This window comes from Scyliorhinus canicula, chromosome 12, assembly GCF_902713615.1.
Source record: "Scyliorhinus canicula chromosome 12, sScyCan1.1, whole genome shotgun sequence".
In the NCBI taxonomy this organism is placed as follows: Eukaryota; Metazoa; Chordata; class Chondrichthyes; order Carcharhiniformes; family Scyliorhinidae; genus Scyliorhinus; species Scyliorhinus canicula.
The window spans coordinates 110,869,611-110,895,529 of NC_052157.1; the positions used below are offsets into that span (position 1 = coordinate 110,869,611).

At 43.8% G+C, this 25,919-nt stretch overlaps 1 protein-coding gene across 4 annotated transcripts in view; it reads left to right on the plus strand.

Annotated features, from left to right (window-relative positions):
* Positions 1-426: 426 nt before the first annotated feature.
* The window catches only part of LOC119974665 (lysine-specific demethylase 2B-like), a 339,398-nt gene continuing 313,905 nt past the window's right edge, over positions 427-25,919 (plus strand). For all 4 annotated transcript variants that reach the window (XM_038813740.1, XM_038813742.1, XM_038813743.1 and 1 more), the window contains exon 1: positions 427-623. In XM_038813740.1, the coding sequence (XP_038669668.1) occupies positions 582-623 (42 nt within the window). In that variant the 5' untranslated portion in view covers positions 427-581. The remainder of the gene's footprint in view (positions 624-25,919) is intronic.

A 25,919-nucleotide genomic window follows, 5' to 3' on the forward strand; every position in this document is an offset into this window, starting at 1 on the left:
TCCTTTCTTCCACTTCACTCAATCTCTTCAGTTACTGCCATTGCCTCGAGCCGTCAATCGACCTTATGACGGCAGACGTTATTTGATTGACGTTTCCAAGAGCCAATAGGAGTACTGAAGCCTTGGGATGACGTGACGCAGACGATGCGTACGGTCTGGAGGCGGGGTTTGACAATTGCCATGCGCAGGGACCGTTGGGCTGTGGGGAATGCTGTCCGTCACCGCGTGCGCTGCGGCTCCGCGCGTGCTCACTTTTGAATCACTAACGCACCGCCCGCGCGCACTGATTGACACCACGGAGTCGCCAGCTCAGTCGTGTGCTGCAAGCGCAAGGTCCCACCCTACCCCCGTTCCGATTGGCGAACGTGAGCGTGGTGGGCGGGCGGGCCTTTGAGCTCTGTGAGCGATTGGGCGGCGCGCCTGTCAATCACGGGGATGGCGAGGCATTTCATTGTGAAGTTAGGTTGAGCAGCAGTAGATGGAGGAAGCTCCTTAGTGAATGTTGAGTGTATTCTGTGAGAGTGTGCTAATAGAGCCATGACTGGATTTCTTTGGCTGGGCAGTATGAATTGTGAAAGGTCATGGCACTGAGTCCTGATGATGAAGACTATGACACCTCTCAGGTCAGCTTTTAAGAATCATTTTACTACTTTCCTTAAAGGTTTAATGTGCCTGCGTGTGTTGTGTGGTGATGTGGGGAGAAAGTCTCAGAGTGTCTGCTGTTGCTACTGGGCAAGGCCTTTTCATCCCACCCTTAGACAACACACAGCACTGGAAAATAATGGTGCCCTTTCCACAGACATCAAAAAGCTTCAGGGAAGTGGGATACTTCGCAGCTCAAGGTGTCAGATTCTCCTTTGAGAAAGGGAATGACCTAATTATTCAAAACCGCCTTTTAGGAATTTGCTTTAATTAGCCATAAATCTTTGCACATCTTATCCTAGATAGCAGAATACCTCCTTGCTGTGCATCATCTGTATGCACTGATAGTTTACCTATAACTGGTATTATTTTTTTAAACTCAGAATAGGCTCCCATGTACTTCAGTACATTCATGAATGTAGTGAATCAAACGCCTAAATATATGCAGAGTAAGCCAATTTGATTGGAAAAGTACATTTCAGTTACTGATAAGTCAATAATAACTAGTTATTTTAGTTTTGTTGTATAACCAACATATTAAATATATATTAGACATCAATTTCAGCAGTTTTAAATGGTTTTAAAGCATTATTGTTAGAACATGTAACGTGCATATCACAGATTTTTAATGGTTGCTTTAATATGCCTGTTTGAATCATATTTTTCTAAATAGGTTGTTAAGTGTTTTTAAGGAGCAAGGCAAGTAAAATGATTATTCTGATACCTTGAAGGATATAAAATCATTTTGGGGATTGCAAAGCTAACCTTTGCGCTTAATGAGCGAATGTTTTACCAAAAGTCCATTGTTCTGGAAAGCAACAGCTTAGGGGCTGAGGGTTTCAGGGGTTTAGTATGTTCCTAACTTTACTGAAAGATCGGTACATATTGTTGAGCTTTTACATTTTACAAGCTAACTATTATCTGGAATGGTTACACATAAATGTTAGGGGGGTGCATGTCAAAGTTGTGGTATGGATGGTGTTCTGGCCTGTGTGTATTCTACATCTAGATTCATTTTCTGAGGATGTGATGTATATGCTTTTGAATGTAAAGATCCCACAGCCTAATGCCTATAACTGCATGTTCCTTGGGTACAAACCAAAATTGAAATTCAAATTTGTTTGCCCTTGGCTCTTGTACAAGTTGTCTTGAGCTTTGGAATTGGGTAGCCATTACAGTCTTCCTGTGCTTATTTTCAGAACCTGGGACAGGTTGTAAATGCCCTTGGTTTAATCTTCAAACACTGAAGTGAGGGTTTCTGTATCAAGTCCTCTTAAGGCCTCTTTCTTGATCTCTGAATGTAAATGGCATTGCAGAATGAAAGTAAAACTAGGACAGCAGTAATGGTTGTACTGAATTCGGTATGTGGGACAAGTACAGTATTAATACAAGCAAAACGATAATACAAAATAAGCTATAAGCTGCAGTTTATGGATACTTGGTTGCTGGGATTGGACCCCTGTAATGTATGTCTGGAGCATTATGTTAATATGTTTAATACAATTAACTACTTAGTGGCAATTTCTTAAAATCTAGATCATAAGTGGACTCATTAATAAGGTTATTAAATACTTCCATATTGTGAAACAAAGATTGTGATCAGATAATTATACAGTATGGACTTCTTCAGATGGCAAGATAGTCATTTTCAGGGCATTTACTTTTTTTTGAAAGCTTGTTTACTTCAGGTTTAGTATAGCAAAATATTTTTAAGTAAATTAGTGCTTTTCTGGCAGAGAAAGGAGGTTGTCTTTGAGGCCAGCTGGTACTGTTTTGGACATTGAGTCTCTTTGTTGCTTTTGTATGGTTTGAGAAGCATGGCTCAAGCACAATTTATTTGCCCAAGCTACCATACTGTGTTATCTAGCTGCTATACTGCACCCTATTGTTTGGTATCTACTGTCTTGTGAGTGGCTGCAGAATTTTTGTGGTTGTTATTCTATTGGGTGGGTGTGATACTTGTCAACAGGTTAACTGGTAATTGGGAAATTAGTTTGAAATTTACTATGTGAGCTAGGCAATAAATTGCTTCAAATGATCATTTATTTCTCATGTTACTATTCTTTTAATAAACTAACATTTACAAATGTTAATATTTTAATTTTTTTTAAACCTGTAACAAGTTGCAATGACCTAAAAGGCACTGCCTGGAAGGTTGTTGAAAACAGATTTAATGGCCACTTTCAAAAAGGAATTGGATAAATACTTGAAGGTTGGTGGGTAATGGGGAAAAAGTGTGGATTAAGGCTATTTGGATTTTTCTCACTTCCTTTTTTTCCTCTCGTGCGCTCCTTCCAATTTTCCTCCCTACTGGTGCTGACATTTGGGGGTGTGGGGGTTGGCTGGTGGTATTGTGGCGGAGGAACCTTTGTGTTGCACTGAAATTGCATTTGTCAAGTGAGAGCTTCGGTCAGTAGCTGAGACCATTGTTTACATGCCAAATACCTACATGCATGCGTTTCTAGCAGGCTTCTTGGGTTGTACCCTTGCTATTGCCCCAATGGAGGCATGGTGGCATAGTGGTTAGTACTGCTGCCTCATGGCGCCGAAGTCCCAGGTTCAATCCTGGCCCTGGGTCACTGTCCGTGAGGAGTTTCCACATTCTCCCTGTGTCAGGGTGGGTCTCACCCCCACAACCCAAAGATGTGCAGAGTAGATGGATTGGCTACGGTAAATTGCCCCTTAATTGGAAAAAATAATTGGATACTCTAAATTTCTTTTTTTAATTCTGCCCCATCTGAGATCAGCTAACTCAGCAAAATCTCTCATCAAACCTAGAATCTTCTATGGCTCTGGCTCTCGCCGCATAGTTGCAGAGCCATCTGCTGCGTGAAGGATTTTGTAACCTACTATTTCAACAACATTTCTGCTTCTCCTTTTCCAGCAAAACTATTTAACGACATTTTACACTTTCAGTAGTTGTAAGGAGAGTTAATCTATTAACTAAAGTCGCGCTTTAGTTTGCAACAATTACATTCATTTCTGTAATGCTGCTAGCATGCAGTGCGTTGTCTCAAAGCACTCAGCATTGGGTTGACGCAAAAGTTACGTTGAGCAGGAGGTTGTGGTAGGGACGGTGGTAGCAATATGGTGAGGTAGATAGAGATGTGCACGTTGGCTGAATGAGAAGCCAGCAACAGGAAAGTGGAACATTGAGAAGCCCAGTTGAAGGAGTGAAAGGTACATGTGGGGACATGCGACAAGAGGAGAACATTAAGTTGGAGCAGTGTGAGGCCAATGTGGTTAAGTGTTAACCACCCTCTGAAACTGCTAAGCAAGCCACTCCATTATATTCAAAAAGGCAGCTCACCTCCACATCACTCATGAATGATTTTGTTTGAAAAGAAATGTGGAATGTGATAGCCAACATGAGAAGTGTGAAATCAAGTGTCTGGGTCATGGAAAGCTGGTGAAGCTTGTGCAGCAATAAGGGGAAGTGGCTTCATGGGACATATTTCTAAAACTTTACTGACGTAATGATAAACAATTGTACAATGACACGTGAAAGTGAAAAACTTTAAACTCTGAACAATTTCTGTTACTTTTCAGCACACTTGAAATTGGAATCAGATTATTTGTTGCAGTAAAACTTTGTATCATTTTCTTTTTTAGCTGCTTCCTCTTTAAGTACATGTTGAGCCTTGCCTTTGCAACACATGATCTTGTCTATGAGAATGTTGCTATACTTGAAATAACAGTCATTCCACTTCAGTTGTATACTGTACTGTTTTGGCAGTTAATATTTATATTTAGACATGGAACTTACAATGCAGAAGGAAGCCATTCAGCCCATTGAGTATGCACCTACCGACTTAAGCCCTCACTTCCACCCTACCCCCCCTAACCCAATAACCCCTCCTACCTTTTTTGGGACACCCCAAGGACAATTTAGCATGGTCAATCCACCTAACCTGCATGTCTTTGGACTGTGGGAAGAAACTGGAGCATTCGGAGGAAACTCACGCAGACACGGGGAGAGTGATGCAGCAGGGAATCGAACCTGGGACCCTGGTGCTGTGAAGCCACAGTGTTAACCACTATGCTACCGTGCTTGTAGCAAAGATCTTTTTTTTAAAATAGGCTTGTTTCTAGTGCTGCATCTTTGCAGTGCCCAAATGTTTGATTGTGTAAGCTGATTTGGAAAGTAATGTCAAATCAAGCAGTGAAGAGTTCAGTTTTGACATAAACTGCTGTAACATTTAAAGGTTTGCAAATGATCCGAGCTGTGTATTGGAATGCAGTTCTGAAACAACTATGCTTTTTTTTGTTCTAGACTGTTGACTTTGTGGGATGATTTCACCCTGTTTTGGAGCTTTTATGTGTTTGTGTTATGGATGCTGTGTGTGCTCTCCTTGTATCATGTTTTCTGGCTGATGGTTGCTGGCTCATTGGACACTAATGGCTGGGGTAGTTCATGTTGTTAATTGATATGCTTGTACTAAAGAATTAATGATTTCTGACTTAATTTTATTAAGTGGTGAACTGTTAGCTGTGGGAAATAATGTGATAAGTGTGTATATATCATGATATTCTCACCAGTGCAACAGTACCATAGTCCAGATAAATTTAGAATATCATCTCTCAGTAAAACACTTGGTTCATACACTCTAAAAATTGGCAGTACAGATTAAAATTTCTCCATTGTAAATGAAATGTTTTGTGTTGGTTGCCTGAGGGAACGTTGTCTGTTGTCACCTATCAATGTTGCAGTTTTCAGCTAACTCAAGTAGCTAAGTATCTTGGTGGGATATGATTTCCTATTGGCTCCCCTCCTTTTAATCTTTCAGGGTCATGTTTGCTGATGTACTCTCTAGCCCTTCACTTCGTCATTCCAAAGTGGGGTTTTTAATTTTTTATTACATTTGCTTGATACCTGTCTTTGCTTCACGGAGTACTCAGCAGCATGAGGGAGCCCTCATTGAGCAGTTATAGTTTCAAAGCTCTGTATACCACAGCATCTGAAAATCTATTATTTCAGTTAGAATATTTTAAAAAGACATTGAGCATGGGGCTCAGGAACTTTTCCAGTTATTTCATGAATGCAGAAAAGATTCATAATTTCTTTATTACTTCTGAATTTCTTGAAGATTCTTTCTAATTTCTGATAAGGCTAACAATCTTTCCTTTTGAGAATCGGGGATATGGGGAAAGTGTGGAAAGGTGTGGCTGAAGTAGAAGGTCAATGAATAGCTGAGCAGACTTAAAAGGCCGAATCCTGCTGTTTCTTATATAGTGAATGGAAATGACTGTTTTGAATTTATTTGTACTGGGAACTGAACATAGAGGGGTATTTTTCACATTAAATATCTGCCACCTCTGTTCTGTTCTGTTAATCAAAGTATTTTTCACCAGTTGTGGAAAGTCTACCTTAAATCTGTGTTTTTGAGTGACACCAACCCATGCTGATTTTGCTTCATTCCCTATTGTGTTAATGCTCTTCTTCTGGACTGCATCTTAGATGTCAAATGAAGAGTCAGAAGTTTTGAAAATTTAGATAAATGCAATATTTGCACCAATTTACTTGCAGACCATCAATAACCATGTCCAGAGATGCCCACATGTCACATCTATACTGTTGGGACTTGCGCTGTACAGCCCGGGTAATGACTAAAAATAGGTTATTAACACAATGGATATTAGGCACATAATGGTTACAATGTGGCAGGGTAGCATATTGAGCGGCACGGTAGCATAGTGGTTAGCATTATGGCTTCACAGTGCCATATTGCTGGATTCCCAGGCTCGATTCCCAGCTTGGGTCACTTTCTGTGCAGAGTCTGCACGTTCTGCTCGTGTCTGCGTGGTGCTTCGGTTTCCTCCCACAAGTCCCGAAAGAAGTGCTGTTAGGTAATTTGGACATTCTGAATTCTCTCTGTGTGTTCCCGAACAGGCGCCGGAATGTGGAGACTAGGGGCTTTTTGCAGTAACTTCATTTCAGTGTTAATGTAAGCCTACTTGTGACAATAAAGATTATAATTATTATAGGACTTTCACACCACATGGTGCAAAATTCATTTTAGCATCAACTATTTAACACTTCAGTTCGGTATTAAAATGTTTGTGATTCATAATGTAATGGTGATGATATAATATTCCTTAACTGTTAATTTTAGCAGTCAACATATGTCACTGACATACTAGAAATGTATTTTACTGTTAAAATGACAGTATTTTGTGATTGCTGAAACTATTCACATTACTTTGGGAACTGCTTTGAAACCCACTAAGTGTGTAAATGACAATTTTATTATTTAGTGCAATGTTACCTCGTTAGTTTCTTGTTCTTTTGAGCTTCAATTATCAAAATAAAACCAGATTTTTCTCCGGACTAGCTTGACTCTTGTCCTTGAATTCTGCTTCACTAATTTATTTTCCTGGTTTTTGCATGCAAAAACTGAGAAACAATCAGTAAAGAAATTGATTTAAAACATCCTTCGCTATAGCTTTCAAAACAGAAATTGCAATGATGAGGCCATCTCCTCCAGTTTAATGGTCACGCTGTGCCCGAAAAGCAGCTCGCCACGGCACAGCGTGGCGAATGAAAGCCGGGAGATCTACCCGATTGGAACGCCTCCCGAGATCTAATGCAACTTCATGAGTTGTTGAATTATGAATCCCGTCCGTTGTGGGTGGAATCATTTTTTTAGCAAATCTTCATATTCGAACAAGACATGCAGATACAGCATGTCATTAAAAAAACAGATGGAATGTTAGCGTTTATAAAAGGACTGGAGTATAAAAGTAGAGAAGTGTTGTTGCAATTGTATCGGGTGTTGATGAGACCACATCTGGAGTAATGTGTCCAGTTTTGGTCTCCTTATTTGAGGAAGGATGTGGTGGCATTGGAGGCAGTTCAGAGGAGGTTCACCAAGTTGATTCCGGGGATGAAAGGATTGACTTATGAGGCGAGATTAAACAGCTTGGGTTTATAATTATAGAATCATATAATTTACACTGCAGAAAGAGGCCATTCGGCCCATCGACTCTGCACCGGCTCTTAGAGCACCTTACTTAGGCCTTAGCTGTCACCCTATCCCCGTAACCCAGTAACCCCACTTACCTTTTTTTGGACACTAAGGGCAATTTATCATGGCCAATCCCCTTAATCTGCACATCTTTGGACTGTGGGGGGAAACTGGAGCACCCGTGGGATACTCGGAGAAATCTTTCGCTACAGTTTAGGAGGATGAAAGGGGATCTGATCGCAGTGTATAAAATATTAAATGGGATTGATAAAGTAAACCTAGACCTAATGTTCCCTCTTGTGGGGAAATCTAGAACGAGAGGTCACGGATATAAATTGAGAGGTGGTAGCTTTAGAACTGAGGTGAAGAGGAACTACTTTTGACTACTTTGAGGACATTACCAGTGCAGTAGATAACGGGGAGCCAATGGATGTGGTTTATCTGGATTTCCTGAAAGCCTTTGACAAGGTGCCACACAAAAGGTTGCTGCATAAGATAAAGATGCATGGCATTAAGGGTAAAGTAGTAGCATGGATAGAGGATTGGTTAATTAATAGAAAGCAAAGAGTGGGGATTAATGGGTGTTTCTCTGGTTGACAATCAGTAGCTAGTGGTGTCCCTCGGGGATCCGTGTTGGGCCCACAATTGTTCACAATTTACATAGATGATTTGAAGTTGGGGACCAAGGGCAATGTGTCCAAGTTTGCAGATCACACTAAGATGAGTGGTAAAGCAAAAAGTGCAGAGGATACCGGAAGTCTGCAGAGGGATTTGGATAGGTAAGTGAATGGGCTAGGGTCTGGCAGATGGAATACAATGTTGACAAATGTGAGGTTATCCATTTTGGTAGGAATAACAGCAAATGAGATTATTATTTAAACGATAAATATTAAAGCATGCCGCTGTGCAGAGAGACCTGGGTGTGCTAGTGCATGAGTCACAGAAAGTTGGTTTACAGGTGCAACAGGTGATTAAGAAGGCAAATTAAATTTTGTCCTTCATTGCTAGAGGGATGGAGTTTAAGAGTAGAGAGGTTATGTTGCAATTGTATGAGGTGTTAGTGAGGCCACACCTGGAGTATTGTGTTCAGTTTTGGTTTCCTTACTTGAGAAAGGACATACTGGCACTGGAGGGTGTGCAGAGGAGATTCACTAGGTTAATCCCAGAACTGAAGGGGTTGGATTATGAGGAGAGGTTGAGTAGACTGGGACTGTACTCATTGGAATTTAGAAGGATGAGGGGGGATCTTATAGAAACATTTAAAATTATGAAGGGAATAGCTAGGATTGATGCGGGCAGGTTGTTTCCACTGGCGGGTGAAAGCAGAACTAAGGGACATAACCTCAAAATAAGGGGAAGTAGATTTAGGACTGAGTTTAGGAGAAACTTATTCACCCAAAGGGTTGTGAATCTATGGAATTCCTTGCCAAGTGAAGCAGTTGAGGCCCCTTCATTAAATGTTTTTAAGGTAAAGATAGATAGTTTTTTGAAGAATAAAGGGATTAAGGGTTATGGTGTTCGGGCCGGAAAGTGTACCATCAGCCACTGATGGTAACTGGCATTCCTCAGGTCTCGACCACTATCACCATTGCCTCCTTGCACATTCTCCTGCTCGTCGTACAATGACTTCAACAGCCCGAACCTTGGCTGAGTCCACAAAAGATCAGCCATGATCTCATTGAATGGCGGAGCAGGCTCGTGGGGCCCGATGGCCTACTCCTGCTCCTAGTTCTTATGTTCTTACTTCTTGCAGAGGGTGCTGAATTTGTGGAACTCGCTGCCCCATAGTGCAGTGGAATCTGAGTCGTTAAATAGTTTCAAGCAAGAGATATATTTTTGATTTAAAAAAAAACACAGGTTAAAGAGATATGGGCAACAGGTAGGGAGATGGCTTTGAGACCAGGAAGAGATCAGCCATGATCTGATTTAACAACGGAGGAGACTCAAAGGGCTGAATTGCCGTACTTCTACTCCTAATTCCTATGTTCCTATGTCTCACTTTAATGTGCAGATTCCTGAGTTACCCGAGGCATGGGATCAATCGCCTTCACCTCTGAGACCTTCGGCGAACACCATTCAGTACTGGTCTCCACAAACTGAGACCAGATGGGACGGTATTCGTAGGGTTCTGCCAGCGGATTGTAGGGCCCCCAGGTGCATTGCCTTTGGGAAGGGTGGCACCCTGGAACTACCTGTCTGGCACCATGGAAGTGCCACCTGGGCACCAGCCTGGCACTGCCAAGCTGGCAGTTTTTTTGCACAGGTGCGGTCAGGCCGAGGGTGCATTGCGTGTGGGTGAGGGGGTTGTGGAGACCCTTGCATAGAGCATTGGGCTTGGAGGGGTCGCTTCAGGGGCCTTGAGATCGGGACGCCATTTAAAAATGGTGTCCCAATCTCTCACTACACTGAGCAGGTCCGGTGAGCAGAGCTCCTCAGTCCTCATTGATGTCCCTTATTAAACAGTATTGTGTTTCATAGCCTTGTGTTTCTTGGCACTGCGAGACACGTGGCTAAAGGCGCTCGCTATGTGACTTTGGTCCCATTTAATAGCATCACATCCAAATATTTAATTTTATTTCAATAGATGTGATTTGAATATCGCTGGCACAGGCAGTATTTGTTACCGACTCCTAATTGGCCTTGAGAAGGTGATGGTGAGTTGCTTCCTTGAACCGTTGCAGTCCATCTGGTGTAGGTAGACCCACAGTGCTGTTAGGAAGGGAGTTCCTGGTTTCTAACCAGCGACAATTAATGAAAGTTTAGTTCCAAGCTCAAGAGTGTATGGCTTGGAGGGGAATTTAAGTGGAGGTGTTTCCATGTGTCAGCTGTCGTTGCCCTTCTAGATGGTAGAGGACATTGGTTTGATAGGTGCAGTTAAAGGAGTATTGGTGAGTTGTTGCAGTGAATCTTGCAGATGGCATACACTTTTGTTGCCGTGTGCTAGCGGTAGAAGGATTATATTGCTGAGTGGGGTGCCAATCAAGCAGCTTTCTTTGTACTCGATGGTGTCAAGTTTCCCGAATGTTGTTGGTGCCGCACTCATCCAGGCAAGTATGCCATCACACTCTTGGCTTGTACCTTGTAGGTGGTGAGCAGGATTTGATGAGTCAGGAAGTGAGTCATAGCAGAATTCACAGCTTCTGGATTGGATTGGATTGGATTTGTTTATTGTCACGTGTACCGAGGTACAGTGAAAAGTATTTTTCTGCAAGCAGCTCAACAGATCATTCAGTACATAGAAGAAAAGGGAATTAAACAAAATTCAAGAAAATACATGAGAATACATAATAGGGCAACACAAGATATACAATGTAACTACATAAGCATTGGCATCGGTTGAAGCATACAGGGTGTAGTGTTAATGAGGTCAGTCAATAAGAGGGTCATTTAGGAGTCTGGTGACAGTGGGGAAGAAGCTGCTTTTGAGTCTGTTCATGCATGTTCTCAGACTTCAGAATCTCCTGCCCGATGGAAGAAGTTGGAAAAGTGAGTAAGCTGGGTGGGAGGGATCCTTGATTATGCTGCCCGCTTTCCTCCGGCAGCGGGGGGGGTGTAGATGGAATCAATGGATGGGAGACAGGTTCGTGTGATGGACTGGGCGGTATTCACGACTCTCTGAAGTTCCTTGCGGTCCTGGGCCGAGCAGTTGCCATACCAGGCTGTATACCTTGGTTTCAGTGAGTTTGACTCAGTGTTATTGATGTCTGGGTTGGTTGGTGAGAAATTCATGGACATGTCTTAGTCGTCCCTGACCTGCTGTCATATAGCCACAGTATTTACGTAGCTTCTGGCCAACGGTAAACCCCTGGGATGTTGAATGCAGATGATTTGGTGATGATTATGCTGTTCTCTTTTGTTTTAATATGTTTTTTTTCCCAAAATGTTCTTACATGGGTTGGGATTGTTGGTAAATGGGAAACATATCCAGTCAAGCAAGTGAATTTTCGTTCTGGCCAGATGACCAGATTTGTACATGTACTGCAAGGTTAAGTAATTGCATGATGTCACAAAGATAAGAGAGTTGTACCATTGTGCTGCCCTTGAAGTAAGGAACCCATGAGTGATAACATTACATGGGAAATTACACAGGACTTTCAAGGTTGTATGTTGCAATACAAAATCCCCTGGGGACGTTCTTCATCCAGAGATGGTGTATGATTAGAATCTAGTGGACTTTCCCTCCCAAATGAACTGTTTTCAGTTTGAAGGAACACCAATCGTGTCACCTCTCAATCCAACTCTTTTTAAAAAAAATTTAAATTGTGAATTGACCCAAAATCTACTACCTTTTCAGCGTGTCTTTTTACATGCCCATTATACTTCTGAGTAAAATGTATATTTTCTAATTTGTAACCTTCCTAAACAATTTCTGGATTTTGTATTGTGTATTCTTGTTCTGTCCTTATTTTCCTTCTCTTTCATTGTGCTGTGTTTTAATCGTTGGCCAGATTCCCCAAATTGTTGTTTAGATTAGGTTGGGGACAAGTAAGGTTTTATTTGAAGTAGACCAAGTTTGAGATTTTAAAGGCATTTGGTCACTGAAGAAAACCATGGGTTTGAACAAGCAAGAATAACGTTTACTATAAAAGGTGAGAAAGATAAAACAATATACAATGGGCAGGATTCTCCAATTCGGCGACAGAGAGTCCACACCGTCGCGTTTCATGACGGCGCGAACGGGCCACTGGGTGTACCGATTCTCGCCCCGCCAGGGGGCCAGCACGATGCTGGAGCGGTTCTCGCTGCTCCAGCCACCCATCCCGGCGTGAACTGTGCGCCGCGTCAACCCACGCATGCTGGCCCAGACGCAACATGGCGTGGGAGTTCAGGGGCCGGCGCATAAGAAAATAGGCCCGGGGAGCGAGAAGCCAGCCCGCCGATCGGTGGGTCGCGGGCCAGGCCGCCCCCGACCCTGCGCGCAGAGTTCCTGCTGCCTGCAACCAGGTGTGGATGGCGCCAGTGGGACTCTGCCTTTTTAGAGCGGCCGCTTGCCCATCTGGGCCGTAGAATCGGCGGGCCAGCCACGTAGAGCGGCCCACGACCTGCGCCGCACCAAACTCGCTGGTGCTGATTTTTTGCGCGTGTCGGGGCGGTGTGGCGCGGTTGCGGGGATTCTCCGGCCCAGCGCGGGGCTGGGAGAATCCCGCCCAATATTTGTTTTATACTCTAACATCGAGGTGCATGTAAATGAACAGGCACCTGAAGTAGAACACCACACTACACAATAACTGGCAGATGCACAATAACGATGTTGTCCATGGATTTCAGAACATCCCACCCAGACATCCGTATCACTGAGGCAACCAATATCACTGAAACCTTATCTCTCTCACAAAGGATTCAAGTCTTCACCTTCAAAGATCTAACCTGGAATTCTCTCCCAAGTCACTGCAATTCTGATGGCATCAACAATGGCCCAACTGGCAGTGTTACAATCTTGTCTCCCAAGGTTCCGTTCCTCTGGATTTCCGAGTATATTCAAGCACCAATTTTCCCAAGCACAATTTCAGATCTCCGGCCATCCCCAAGCAGAACACTACTGCTCCAAAGGAGTATACCCCAACAGCCTTCAGCACAATGTCATCAAGTTTTGGCTACCTTTTTTGATCTTGAGGCTTGTTCTGAGTCCTCTTTAAATATCAAGACTTCCCTTGAATTAAGGTCTGCTACCCGCAGCTCTTTTCCTATTTGGAGCCTTTTTTCCCTCTGCTCTAATTTTTTTACTTTTTCCTGGTCCTGCTCCCTCTCTGGGTCTTTCCTTTTGGGATCTCTCCCTGTTTCGTGCCTGAGACTTTTCTTCCCGAAGGTGCTCTGTGCCCTGACTCATTTTTAAAAAATTTTTTTGCACCATTTTTCTTCATGCATAGGTGCGCTGGGCCTAAAGAATGTAAAAATGGTGTGCAGCCAGCTCATGGTCTGCGCATGTGCAAAAACTCCCGATGCCGATTGAATGTTGAAGTTCCTAATTTCCACATAAGAACAAAGAAAATTACAGCACAGGAACAGGCCCTTCGGCCCTCCCAGCCTGCGCCGATCCAGATCCTTTATCTAAACCTGTCTCCTATTTTCCAAGGTCTACTTCCCTCTGTTCCTGCCCGTTCATATACCCGTCTAGATGCCTCTTAAATGATGCTATCGTGCCTGCCTCTACCACCTCCGCTGGTAAAGTGTTCCAGGCACCCACCACCCTCTGCGTAAAAAACTTTCCACGCACATCTCCCTTAAACTTCCCCCTCTCACTTTGAAATCGTGACCCCTTGTAACTGACACCCCCACTGTTGGAAAAAGCTTGTTGCTATCCACCCTGTCCATACCTCTCATAATTTTGTAGACCTCAATCAGGTCCCCCCTCAACCTCCGTCTTTCCAATGAAAACAATCCTAATCTACTCAACCTTTCTTCATAGCTAGCCCCCTCCATACCAGGCAACATCCTGGTGAACCTCCTCTGCACCCTCTCCAAAGCATCCACATCTTTCTGGTGATGTGGCAACCAGAACTGCACGCAGTATTCCAAATATGGCCTAACCAAAGTGCTACACAACTGTAACATGACCTGCCGACTCTTGTACTCAATACCCCGTCCGATCAAGGCAAGCATGCTGTATGCCTTCTTGACCACTCTATCAACCTGCGTTGCCACCTTCAGGGTACAATGGACCTGAACTCCCAGATCTCTCTGTACATCAATTTTCCCCAGGACCCTTCCATTGACCATATAGTCCGCTCTTGAATTTGATCTTCCAAAATACATCACCTTGCATTTGCCTGGATTGAACTCCATCTGCCATTTCTCTGCCCAACTCTCCAATCTATCTATATTTTGTTGTATTCTCTGACAGTCCTCCTCGCTATCTGCAACTCCACCAATCTTAGTATCATCTACAAACTTGCTAATCAGACCACCTATACCTTCCTCCAGGTCATTTATGTATATCACAAACAACAGTGGTCCGAGCACGGAAATCTGTGGAACACCACTAGTCACCCTTCTCCATTTTGAGACACTCCCTTCCACCACTGCTCTCCTGTTACCCAGCCAGTTCTTTATCCATCTAGCTAGTACACCCTGAACCCCATACGACTTCACTTTTTCCATCAACCTGCCATGGGAAACCTTATCAAACACCTTACCAAAGTCAATGTATATGACATCTACAGCCCTTCCCTCATCAATTAACTTTGTCACTTCCTCAAAGAATTCTATTAGGTTTGTAAGGCATGACCTTCCCTGCACAAAACCATGCTGCCTATCACTAATAAGTCTATTTTCTTCCATATGTGAATAGATCCTATCCCTCAGTATCTTCTCCAACAGTTTGCCTACCACTGACGTCAAGCTCACAGGTCTATAATTCCCTGGATTTTCCCTGCTACCCTTCTTAAACAAAGGGACAACATTAGCAATTCTCCAGTCCTCCGGGACCTCACCCATGCTCAAGGATGCTGTAAAGATATCTGTGAAGGCCCCAGCTATTTCGACCCTCGCTTCCCTCAGTAACCTGGGATAGATCCCATCCGGTCCTGGGGACTTGTCCAACTTAATGTCTTTTAGAATATCCAAAATTTCCCCCTTCTGTATGACAACTTGACCTAGAGTATTTAAACATCCATCCCTAGCCTCAACATCCGTCTTGTCCCTCTCCTTTGTGAATACCGATGCAAAGTACTCATTAAGAATCTCACCCATTTCCTCTTAGTCCACGCATAAATTCCCTTTGAGTGGGCCAATCCTTTCTCTAGTTACCCTCTTGCTCCTTACATACGAATAAAAGGCTTTGGGATTTTCCTTAACCCTGTTAGCCAAAGATATTTCATGACCCCTTTTAGCCCTCTTTATTGCGCGTTTGAGATTCGTCCTACTTTCCCGATATTCCTCCAAAGCTTCATCAGTTTTGAGTTGCCTCGATCTTATGAATGCTTCCTTTTTCATCTTAGCTAGTTTCACAATTTCACCCGTCATCCATGGTTCCCTAATCTTGCCATTTCTATCTCTCATTTTCACAGGGACATGTCTGTCCTGCACTCTAATCAACCTTTCCTTAAAAGACTCCCACATTTCAAATGTGGATTTACCCTTAAACAGCTGCTCCCAATCCACATTCCTTAGCTGCTGCCGAATTTTGTTATACTCTGCCTTTCCCTAATTTAGCACTCTTCCTTTTGGACCACTCTTGTCCTTGTCCATGAGTATTCTAAAACTTACGGAATTGTGATCGCTATTCCCAAAGCAATCACCGACTGAAACATCAACCACCTGGCCCGTATCATTTCCCAATGCCAGGTCCAGTATGGCCCCCTCCCGAGTTGGACTATTTACATACTGCTCTAAAAAAACTCTCCTGGATGCTCCTTACAAACTCTGCTCCATCTACACCTCCAACACTACACTAATCCCATTCAATGTTGGGGAAGTTAAAATCTCCCATCACAACCACCCTATTGCTCCGACATTTTTCTATAATCTGTCTGCATATTTGTACCTCTACTTCATGCTCGGTTTTGGGAGACCTATAGTAAAGTCCCAACAATGTTACTGCACCTTTCCTATTTCTTAGCTCCACCCATATTGCCTCAGTGCTCGAATCCTCCATCGTGCCCTCCTTAATCACAGCTGTGATATCATCTCTGACGAGTAATGCAACTCCTCCCCCCCTTCTACCTCCCTCTCTATCCCTCCTGAAGCATCTATACCCTGAGATATTCAGTTGCCAGTCCTGCCCTTCCCTCAACCAAGTCTCAGTAATACCAATAACATCATATTCCCAGGTACTGATCCAAGCCCTATGTTCATCTGCCTTACCTGCTACACTTCTCGCATTAAAACAAATGCACCTCAGACCACCAGTTCCTTTGCGTTCATCAACTCTTCCCTGTCTACTCTTCCCCCTAGTCACATTGAGTTTATTATCCCGTACCTTACTGGCGTTAGTTGCTGCTTCTTTACTGACCTCTAACTTCCTAATCTGGTTCCCATCCCCTTGCCACATTAGTTTAAAATCTCCCCAACAGTGTTAGCAAAAGCACCCCCTAGGACATTGGTTCCAGGACATAAGGTGAGTTTGATTTTCATAACCAACTGACACATTTCGGAAACTGCTTTTACAGTGGCCGTAACATATCTTTCCCCTCCTATTTTCTAGGAAATGTAAGAAATTGGTTGTTGTCTGCCAGTAATATATACTTATTTATAAAAATGCCGTGCATAACCTCTGTGGATGTCCCTATCACACAACAAATGAAATCGGATATCGCAATTTCTGTTTAAAGTTTATTTAACGATATGCTAAATGTACTGCCATCTTTTGATATTATGATCAACCTAACTGCTGATAAGTAGGAATTAATGCATTCTTCGAAAGGGCGTTTTTGGGTTGTAATCCAAAATTTTTGACCACAATAATTTTCACACCAGGATCAAGTCACTTAACTTACTTGTCTCTACTTTGAAGTGTGCACCAACCGTTGACGTTTTAAGCCTTTGTCTTGGGAAGAATCATTTTGTTTTTGTGCAAGGAATTTTGCTGCAATAGGGTAACGGAAATTTATGTCAGTGTCTCAAGACAAAGTAATTAGTGTATGCAAATGGTATGATTAGAAGAGAACTTTGGAGCTGTGATTTGCTGTTGTATTTTGACTCTACAACATAGTAGCGTATTTTTTATTGCATATAACCAAAGAAAGACTTGAGTTTATGTAGCGTCTTTTGCAGCCTTAGGGGACCCCAAAGCACTTTACAGACAATTAAATACTTTTGGAAAACAGCCACTATTGCAACATGAGAAATAAGACAGCCAATTGGTTAACAAACAGCAATGAAATAATTTTTGTGAATTTTCTTTGGTGTGAGGCATGAATATTGACCGCGGCACCAGAAGAACTACCCTGCTTAATATTGCTGTAGCATCTTTGCATCTGCAGGCCAGCGCTGCTGACAGCATCAGTACTGAGGGAGTGCTGCACCATGTCAGCCAAGATTTGTGTGCAATTCTTTGTATTGGCACTGTAACCCATAAGCTTCTGACCCCAAAGGCGAGTGTGCTACCACTGAGGTACCGTTGACTCATAAACAATTCAGATCCAAATAGACAAAAAGAAAATGGTAACTTTTAATCAACTCCAGTATGAGCAGGATAGAGTTTGACAGGTGTACTCCCTTAGTAGAAAACTTGTTCACCAAGGTTCACTCAGAGTAGCCATGTGAACAAAGTATCATGTTGAGAACCTAGGGCGGGATTCCCTGCAGACTGTCCACGCCGTCGTAAACTGGCCGACCCGACGACTAATTCTGGCCTGCAAAAGGGGCCAGCACGACACTGGAGTGGTTCATGCCGCTCCAGCTGCTCATCCCGGTGCGAACTGGGCGCCGCGGGATCGGTGGCACCGGTGCCAACGCGCGCATGCGCAGTGCCTTCCTTCAACGTGCCTGCTCTGACACAACATGGCGCAGGACTATAGGGGCTGGCGCAGAAGAAACGAAGCCCCCAGCCAGAGAGGCCAGCCCGCCAATTGGTGGGCCGCCCTCGCAGGCCGAGCCCCATTGGAGGCCCCCCAAGGGGTCAGACACCCCACAGGCCGCCCCGACCCTTCCACGCCGAGTTCCAGCCGGCTAAGAGCAGGTGTGGACGGTGCCGGTGGGACTCGGCGTTTTCACGACGGTGGCTCGGCCCATCCCAGGTCGAGAATCAGTGGGCCGGCCACATAGAGGACCTCCCGACCGGCGCTGTGCCAACCATGGCGCGCCAATGGCACCGATTCTGCGCTCTGCGGAGAATCTCGTGCCGGTGTTGGGGCGGCGTGGCGTTGGTCGCGGGGAATCTCCGGCCCAGCGTTGGGCTAATAGAATACTGCCCCTAGTGTCCTTGGACCCATACTTGCACTGGAAAGGAAGTGCTGTCTTCAGGAGGGGTATAATTAGCAGGATGAGTAAGATAAAGGGACAAGATTGGCAATGGATTGAATTTTTAAAAAAATAAAATTTTGTATTTAATAAAAACTTTAGAAGGCCCTTTTAACAAAATGTAACATCCTAAGGTGCTTCACAGAATTGTAAAACTAAGTATGACACTAAACCATGTAAGGCGATATTAGGTTGGATGGCCAAAAGTCTAGCTAAAGAAGTAGATTTTTAAGGACTGTCATGGAGGAGGAAGATAAGATGAAGAAGAATAGGAAAGGTAATCCAGAGCTTGGGGTCCAGGCAGCTGTAAGCACTGCCATCAATGATGGAGCAGTTAAAATTGAAGGTTTCCAAGATGAGCAAGGATATCTGAGGGTTAGGGGGCTGGAGGAAATTTGAGATGGGAAAGAGCGAAGACATGGATTTGAAAACAAGGATGAGAATTTTAAAATCGTGGTGTTGCTTGACCAGGACCCAATGTAGGTCAGCAAACGTGGGTGACGAGGGAACTGGGCTAGCTGCATGTTAACACTTAAGCAGAAAAGTTTTGGATGAGTTCAGGTTAGCGGAAGAATGAGGGGGACCAGCCAGGAGTGCAACAAAGGGATAAATGATCTGAGCTGAGACGGGTGAAGGTGAGTGGTTACGGGAAGTAGAATAAACGGTCCTAGTGATGGCATGAACCTGACGTCGAAAGCTCAAAGAGGGATCCAATATGACACCATGATTGCCAATAGAATACTTTAATCTGACTATTGCAAGGGAGAATGATGGTGCCAAGGAACAGAGTTCAGAGCAGTGACTGAAAGCAATGTGGCATTGGTGGCACAATGGTTAACACAGCTGCTCAGTGTCAGGGACTCGGGTTTGAATCCGACCTTGGTTGACTCTGTGTGGAGTTTTCACATTCTCCCCATATATGCGTGGGTTTCCTCCGGGTGCTACGGTTTCCTCCCGCAGTCAAAGTTGTGCAGGTTAGGTGGATTAGCCATGCTAAATTGCCCCTTCGTGTCCAATAAGGTGAAGTGAGGGACACCAGAGACTACACTGGGAGGAGGAATAGAAACCATTGTAAGCAATTATTTGGCAATGATTAGTTGAGAATGGAGCCAGGTGGGAGCAGCTCCACCAAGCTGAATGACAGTAGAGAGGCATTGCTGGAGAATGGTATAATTAACTTTGTCAAAGGCAGTGGTAGTGGCGGGCTCTGAGAGTTTGGGGGCAGTGGCAAAAGCATATGGGAGTGGAAGAAGCGTTGGTATGGGCTCCAATTTGTGACAACCACCAGTTTGTTCCAGGGAGGCTAGATGGGGGTTTCAGAGGTGGCAGAGAGCAGGGATTGAGATGCTGGGGGATCCATTTATTGATGGGAGTTTTCCATGTGTAGAGGATTTGGAGGATGAGTTTGAATCGCCGGGAGGGAATGGGTTTCGATATCTACAGATAAGGGATTTTGCGCGAAGGCAGGTTTCGACCTTTCCACTTTTACCGCCACAGGGGATACAGGACAAGGAAGTTTCTGGAATGGGGTGGGGGAGGGGAAGGTTTTGGAAATCTATAAAGAACTTATCGAGTGGGAGGGAACCCAGATAGGTGAGCTAAAGCGTAAATGGGAAGGTGAGCTGGGAGGGGGAGGTAGAGGTGGGTCTGTGGGAGGATACTCTCGGCAGAGTCAACACGACCTCATCATGTACCAGGCTCAGCCTGATACAATTCAAGGTGGTTCACCGGGCACACATGACGGTGGCCCGGATGAGCAACTTTTTTGGGGTGGAGGACAGGTGCGTGGGAGGGCCCGCAAACCATGTCAACATATTTTGGGCTTGCCAGAAACTTGGGAGATACCGGCAGGGATTTGCGAAAGTCATGTCCACTGTGCTAAAAACGAGGGCGGCGCCGAGTCCAGAGGTGGCAATTTTTGGAGTATCAGAAGATCCGAAAGTCCAGGGGGCGAGAGAGGCTGACATTTTGGCCTTTGCCTCCTTGGTAGCCCGGAATCGGCTATTGCTAGTGTGAAGGAACTCAAAGCCCCCGAAATCAGGAGTTTGGATCAACAACATGGCTGGGTTTCTTAGACTTGAGAAAATTAAGTTCACCCTGAGAGGTTCAACGTTAGGGTTCGTTCAGAGGTGGCAGCCATTTATCGACTTTTTTGGAGAAAACTAAACTGCCAGCAGATTCAATAAGCGGGGGTTAGGGTAGGGGGGTGTTAGGCTATTTTGTGTCTAGTGTAGGCGGGAACAGTGGGAGATGGAGGGATGTGTTACGCACTGAACTATGTTTACATTTGTATTTGTATCATTTATTGCTATAAAACCATAAATGCCTTAATAAAATGTTTTTAAAAAAACTTTGTCAAAGGCTGCAGACGGGTTGAGAAAAACGAAGAGGCAAATTTTACCTTTGTTACAGTCACAGGGATGTCATTGATTTTGCTAAAAGCTGATTCAGTACAGTGGCAGGGGTAAAGACATGGGATTTGGTGTCCCTGGGAAGGATTTGGAAAATTAAAATCTTTAACTACAAGTTACCTAACGGTTTCACTTAAAATGCTACTAAGTATTTGGGTTTTCATTCTGACTTTAATTTTGATATACTAAAGTAACTCTGCAAGACACTGTAGTTATGACCTAATCAGTTATTCTGCACTCCAGCATGCAATGTCCTGTAAAAGAGCTTGGTGATACTTTCCTCCGTATTCTACCTTTGCTATCTACCCCCGTTCCAGAAACTACCTTATCCAATCGGTTTTTAAACAGTGTTTCACTGTACAATACTGGTGTGTATATATAGTCAAGATAAAAGTGCTGAGGTTCCCTTTTGTCTGGTCTGCTAGTTCCTTTCTGACTCTCTGTGCAAGCACTGTTACAATTATTAGTTGGACTTCCTTTTTCGCATTGATCACTGTACTGAACCTTAATGTTCAAATTTATTTTATTTGCACAGCCATTTAAATCAAATTCCGCTTTGGATTCATGAGGCTATCATGTGAGCTGATGATTTTAATCAAACCATAACTCAGTTCCACATCTTTTAAGTGCCAAGATTGCACTGGAATTATTTTTCCAAATTTTTATTTTTTTAATGTACATCAGATGTTTTTTTTAAACAATTTCTGGCAGTGGAAGTTTATTTATAACTTGAAAAGAACAAAACATACAATACTTTTCAGAGTGAGGAGTTTGTCAGTGGTGTAGGGGAGCATGGCAAACAGCAACAATGGATCTAATTCAGGAAGCAATGAATAATTAAAGACTGAGATGTAAGCTTGAATAGCATGCCACATATCTTCACTAAATTTCCAAATTTCAGTATTTCTGCTTCATTAAAATTACTGGCCAGCTTCACTTTTTGGGAAAAAAAAGTGGCTGGGCATCATATTTATACCTGTGATTAAAATTAGACCGTTGATTCTTATCTAGTGTGGTTCTGTTCAGCGGCCACATTCTTCTATCTCTGATGTGGTACTTTCTTCAGCCCTGCTACTCCACAGTACTTCTATCGATTTTTATGTGCAGGGTCTGCTCTGTCAGTGATCACTGTTAAATTTAAACCTAGGCTTGGCTGGTAGCACCAGTGATCTTGTGAGGTCTCCTAATCTGCCACCAGTAATGGAAACTCTCTGGCTAAGTATCAGTGCAAATATTTAGGTGCACGGAGTCAGCTAAGCATTTGTTCCAGGTCTATACATTTGTTTTCAGCCAAGGGTCATACTGTCAGATGCCTCTGAAAACAATCACTACCTGTGTGCAATTTGCCTGATTGTGGGTTGTATGATGAATGTAGGAATTTCTGTATTTGGTGCATTATGGATTAAAAGCTTGGGATAGTGTGTGTATGACTGCTGCAATAGTGTTTTTAGAGCGAGAAGTGTAATTAAAGCATCGTAAAAATTTTGACTAATTAAGTTTTATTTGTATTAAGAGAATTGCCTATGGAGTAGTTAAGTAGAGACATGGGCTGGGATTCTCTGAAATCCTGGCCAAGTGTTGATGCCAGCGTCAAAACTGGCGCGAGCCTCCAGGCCCAGGCATTCACCCCTTCTTCTGAGGCTAGTACAGCGCCGGAGTGCTGTGCGCCACGGCCGGCGCGGGTCTGCGCATGTGTGTGGGTTTCCGTCTCCACACCAGCCCCTGGGCAATATGGCGGAGCCCTACAGGGGCCCAGCACAGAGGAACATAGGCCCTCCCCCCTGGAATTAGCCCACCTGCCGATCAGTAGGCCCCGATTGCGGGCCTGGCCACCGTGATGGCCCCCCCCCGGAGTCGGATCCTACTGGGCTCCACCAGGATGGCCCCCGCAGCCAGAACTCCGAGGTCCCACCTGGTAGGACCATACGTAACCCATGCCGGCGGGCATTTGACCCGTCGAGCGTGGAAAATCGCCAAGGGGGTCACTTTCAACGGCCCCCAACCGGCGCAGCGGCGGCGGCCCGGCGTCGGAGCGGCATGGCCCGATTCTCGCGACCCGCCTTGTGTTTGAATGATAAATTAAGCATCAACAGCAAAGAGAAGCTGAATGCGATTCCTTTCTCCAGGCCTTGCCTGAAGCTGCAGTTGCCTCGCCTCTTAAACCAATTGCTACTTCATTTATAAAATTCCAAAATTATGTTGTGCTCTCTGTTGTACTAAAAGTGAAATGACTACTTTAGTTAGATTATTGTAGTGTGGTGCCTTTTTATGCACCCTGTGTACTTTGGCCGTAAAGGAATCTAATTGTTCACATTGTGCAAACATAGACACCCAGCTTTCCGTCATGTTTGGATTTTAGGATGAGCAATAACGTAACTTGACAAAATACTTCAAATTATCTAATTGTAGCATAATCCTGTAATTAAAGCTGGGTTGTAGTTGGCTCTGGATATTTTTAGATTACTTGGGGTACATCAGATATCCCAAAAATGAATGCATTGGAGAACAGGCGAGGGATAGGGTTGATCTGTGTGTCAGACATCAGATTTGTAGCAGTTGGATGGTCTGATATGGTTTAAATTATGGACTGAGCAGTATGTTACAGCAGGCTTCAAATTTGTGCTGCATTCATGCTACATCAGTGTACCAGGTTTCCTGGAGCACATAATACAGTAACACTTTTTTTGTACTTTGGGAGTGGGGAAAGGGTGCAAAATTGGATGATAAAAATACACTGGGGAAGGACAGTTTGCATACCAGTTAGCTTGTGACCAATTATTTTCCAGCTCTCAATATTGTTGAGCAACAATTTTGAAATAAATGGAATGCTGAGCCTTATTACTAAGATAAATAGAAGAGTGTGCAGCCTTTAGGATAGCAGTCAGATGCTTGTGATACAACTAATAAGCTCTTATTCTTCTTAAGGTGGGCTGAATTGTGATTAACCACCACATGCAGCTTTCAATTAATTTTGTACTTCCTGAAATCTTTGGGCCACATCACATGCACTTCATTGACTTCAATTTATATCTTCTTAAACTTTTGTCTTTTTTTGTGCCCCCCTGCTAAAATTTTGTTTTTCTTCCTCCTATCTTTTCCTATTCTTCCTGCACATGCGTGCCTTTTTCTTCGCATCTCACCTGCTCAGAAAATTTCTGGGTCGTGTGGTGGAAGACAATGGTCTGGAACCATATAATGCTGGATTCTGTGACATTCCCAAATGAATGTGATAACTTGGGATGAATGGCCTTCCTCGCCTGTAATTTTGCAATCGTAAAAGAAAACAATATCCAACTGTACTGACTGGCTAGTGGTATTAATTGTGATTTTCAAAGAGAAGATAGCAGCAGGGTAGCATGGTGGTTAGCATAAATGCTTCACAGCTCCAGGGTCCCAGGTTCGATTCCCGGCTGGGTCACTGTCTGTGTGGAGTCTGCACGTCCTCCCCCTGTGTGCGTGGGTTTCCTCCGGGTGCTCCGGTTTCCTCCCACAGTCCAAAGATGTGCGGGTTAGGTGGATTGGCCATGCTAAATTGCCCGTAGTGTCCTAATAAAAGTAAGGTTAAGGTGGGGGGTTGTTGGGTTACGGGTATAGGGTGGATACGTGGGTTTGAGTAGGGTGATCATGGCTCGGCACAACATTGAGGGCCGAAGGGCCTGTTCTGTGCTGTACTGTTCTATGTTCTATGTTCTATATGGTGACATCCCATATTCACAAAATAGTGCTTTGCACAATGCCATCCATGGATTTAATCTTTGGCAAATTGAGTCCGCATGCTCTGCTTGAAAATATTAAGGAGCACAGAAATTGGATTAGGTAAGATAACTTCAGCGTGAAACTTGCAAAAGTCAATGAAATGGGCTCCTGTCTTTTTATGTGCTGAAATCTCTTGTCACTATATACAAGTAGTACTGGCCATTACTTTGTGCGAGTACACATTTACACGTTTAACCCCTTCATGTGTCATAGGAATAGACAAATTGGCTAGTACTGTTGCTTCACAGCACCAAATCCCAGGTTCGATTTCCGGCTTGGGCCACTGTCTGTGTGGAGTCTACACGTTCTCTCCATGTCTGCATTGGATTTCCTCCGGGGGCTCCTGTTTCCACCCACAAGTCCCAAAAGATGTACTTGTTAAGTACTTTGGACATTCTGAATTCTCCCTCCGTGCAGGGGTTTTTCACAGTAACTTCATTACAGTATTAATGTAAGCCTACTTGTGACAATAAAGATTATGTTATTATAAGATAGGTCAACCTTCAAATAGTCTTTTGATGCCTTCTATACTTGTGCAATTTGTATACTAAACACCCAGATTCCTTTGCCCCTTCAGTTTTTAATTCTAAAATATTGATTTGTCTATCGTGAATCCAAAATTGATCACCTCACCTTCAAAGTTGAATTCCATTTTTTTTTTGCAGTTTTACCTGTTGTGTTATGTAATTTGGAATAACACAAGCTGCCACTTGATGCAGTTTTGAGTAAAAGATGTTCCAGACTTTGAAGTGAGTTCAGTACTATTGAACTATTAGCACAGTTCTCAATGAGCTCGACTCTCTGCTAATCTAAATGTAGTAACTCAGTCTAACTGAACCAGCCTTGCTCTAAGCCACGTGCTGGGGTGTGATACTGAGGATACACCCTGTCTCACTCTGTAGATGTTGGTCTGTGGAAAGAGGTGGGGTGTGAGTGCCTCATCCCTTTTATAGTGAGATACCACCCCTGTGTGTCCTGACTGCTCATTAGTCGTGTCCTATTCTATGTGTTCATTAGCTGCATGTTTGCATATCATGACATCTCTTTTTTTTTTTATGTTTTGTCGGCGTATGTGAATGTATTTACATGTGAATGAGACCGTCTAACGTGACTGACGGAGGACAACAGAACAGAGCAAACAAAACAAACGTTCACAGGTCCAGTCTCTGAGGCTTGCGTCTGATCTTGGTCGAGTGCCGGAGAGGTGGCGGAGGGGACGACAGCGCCTTGACAGGCGGGATGGAAG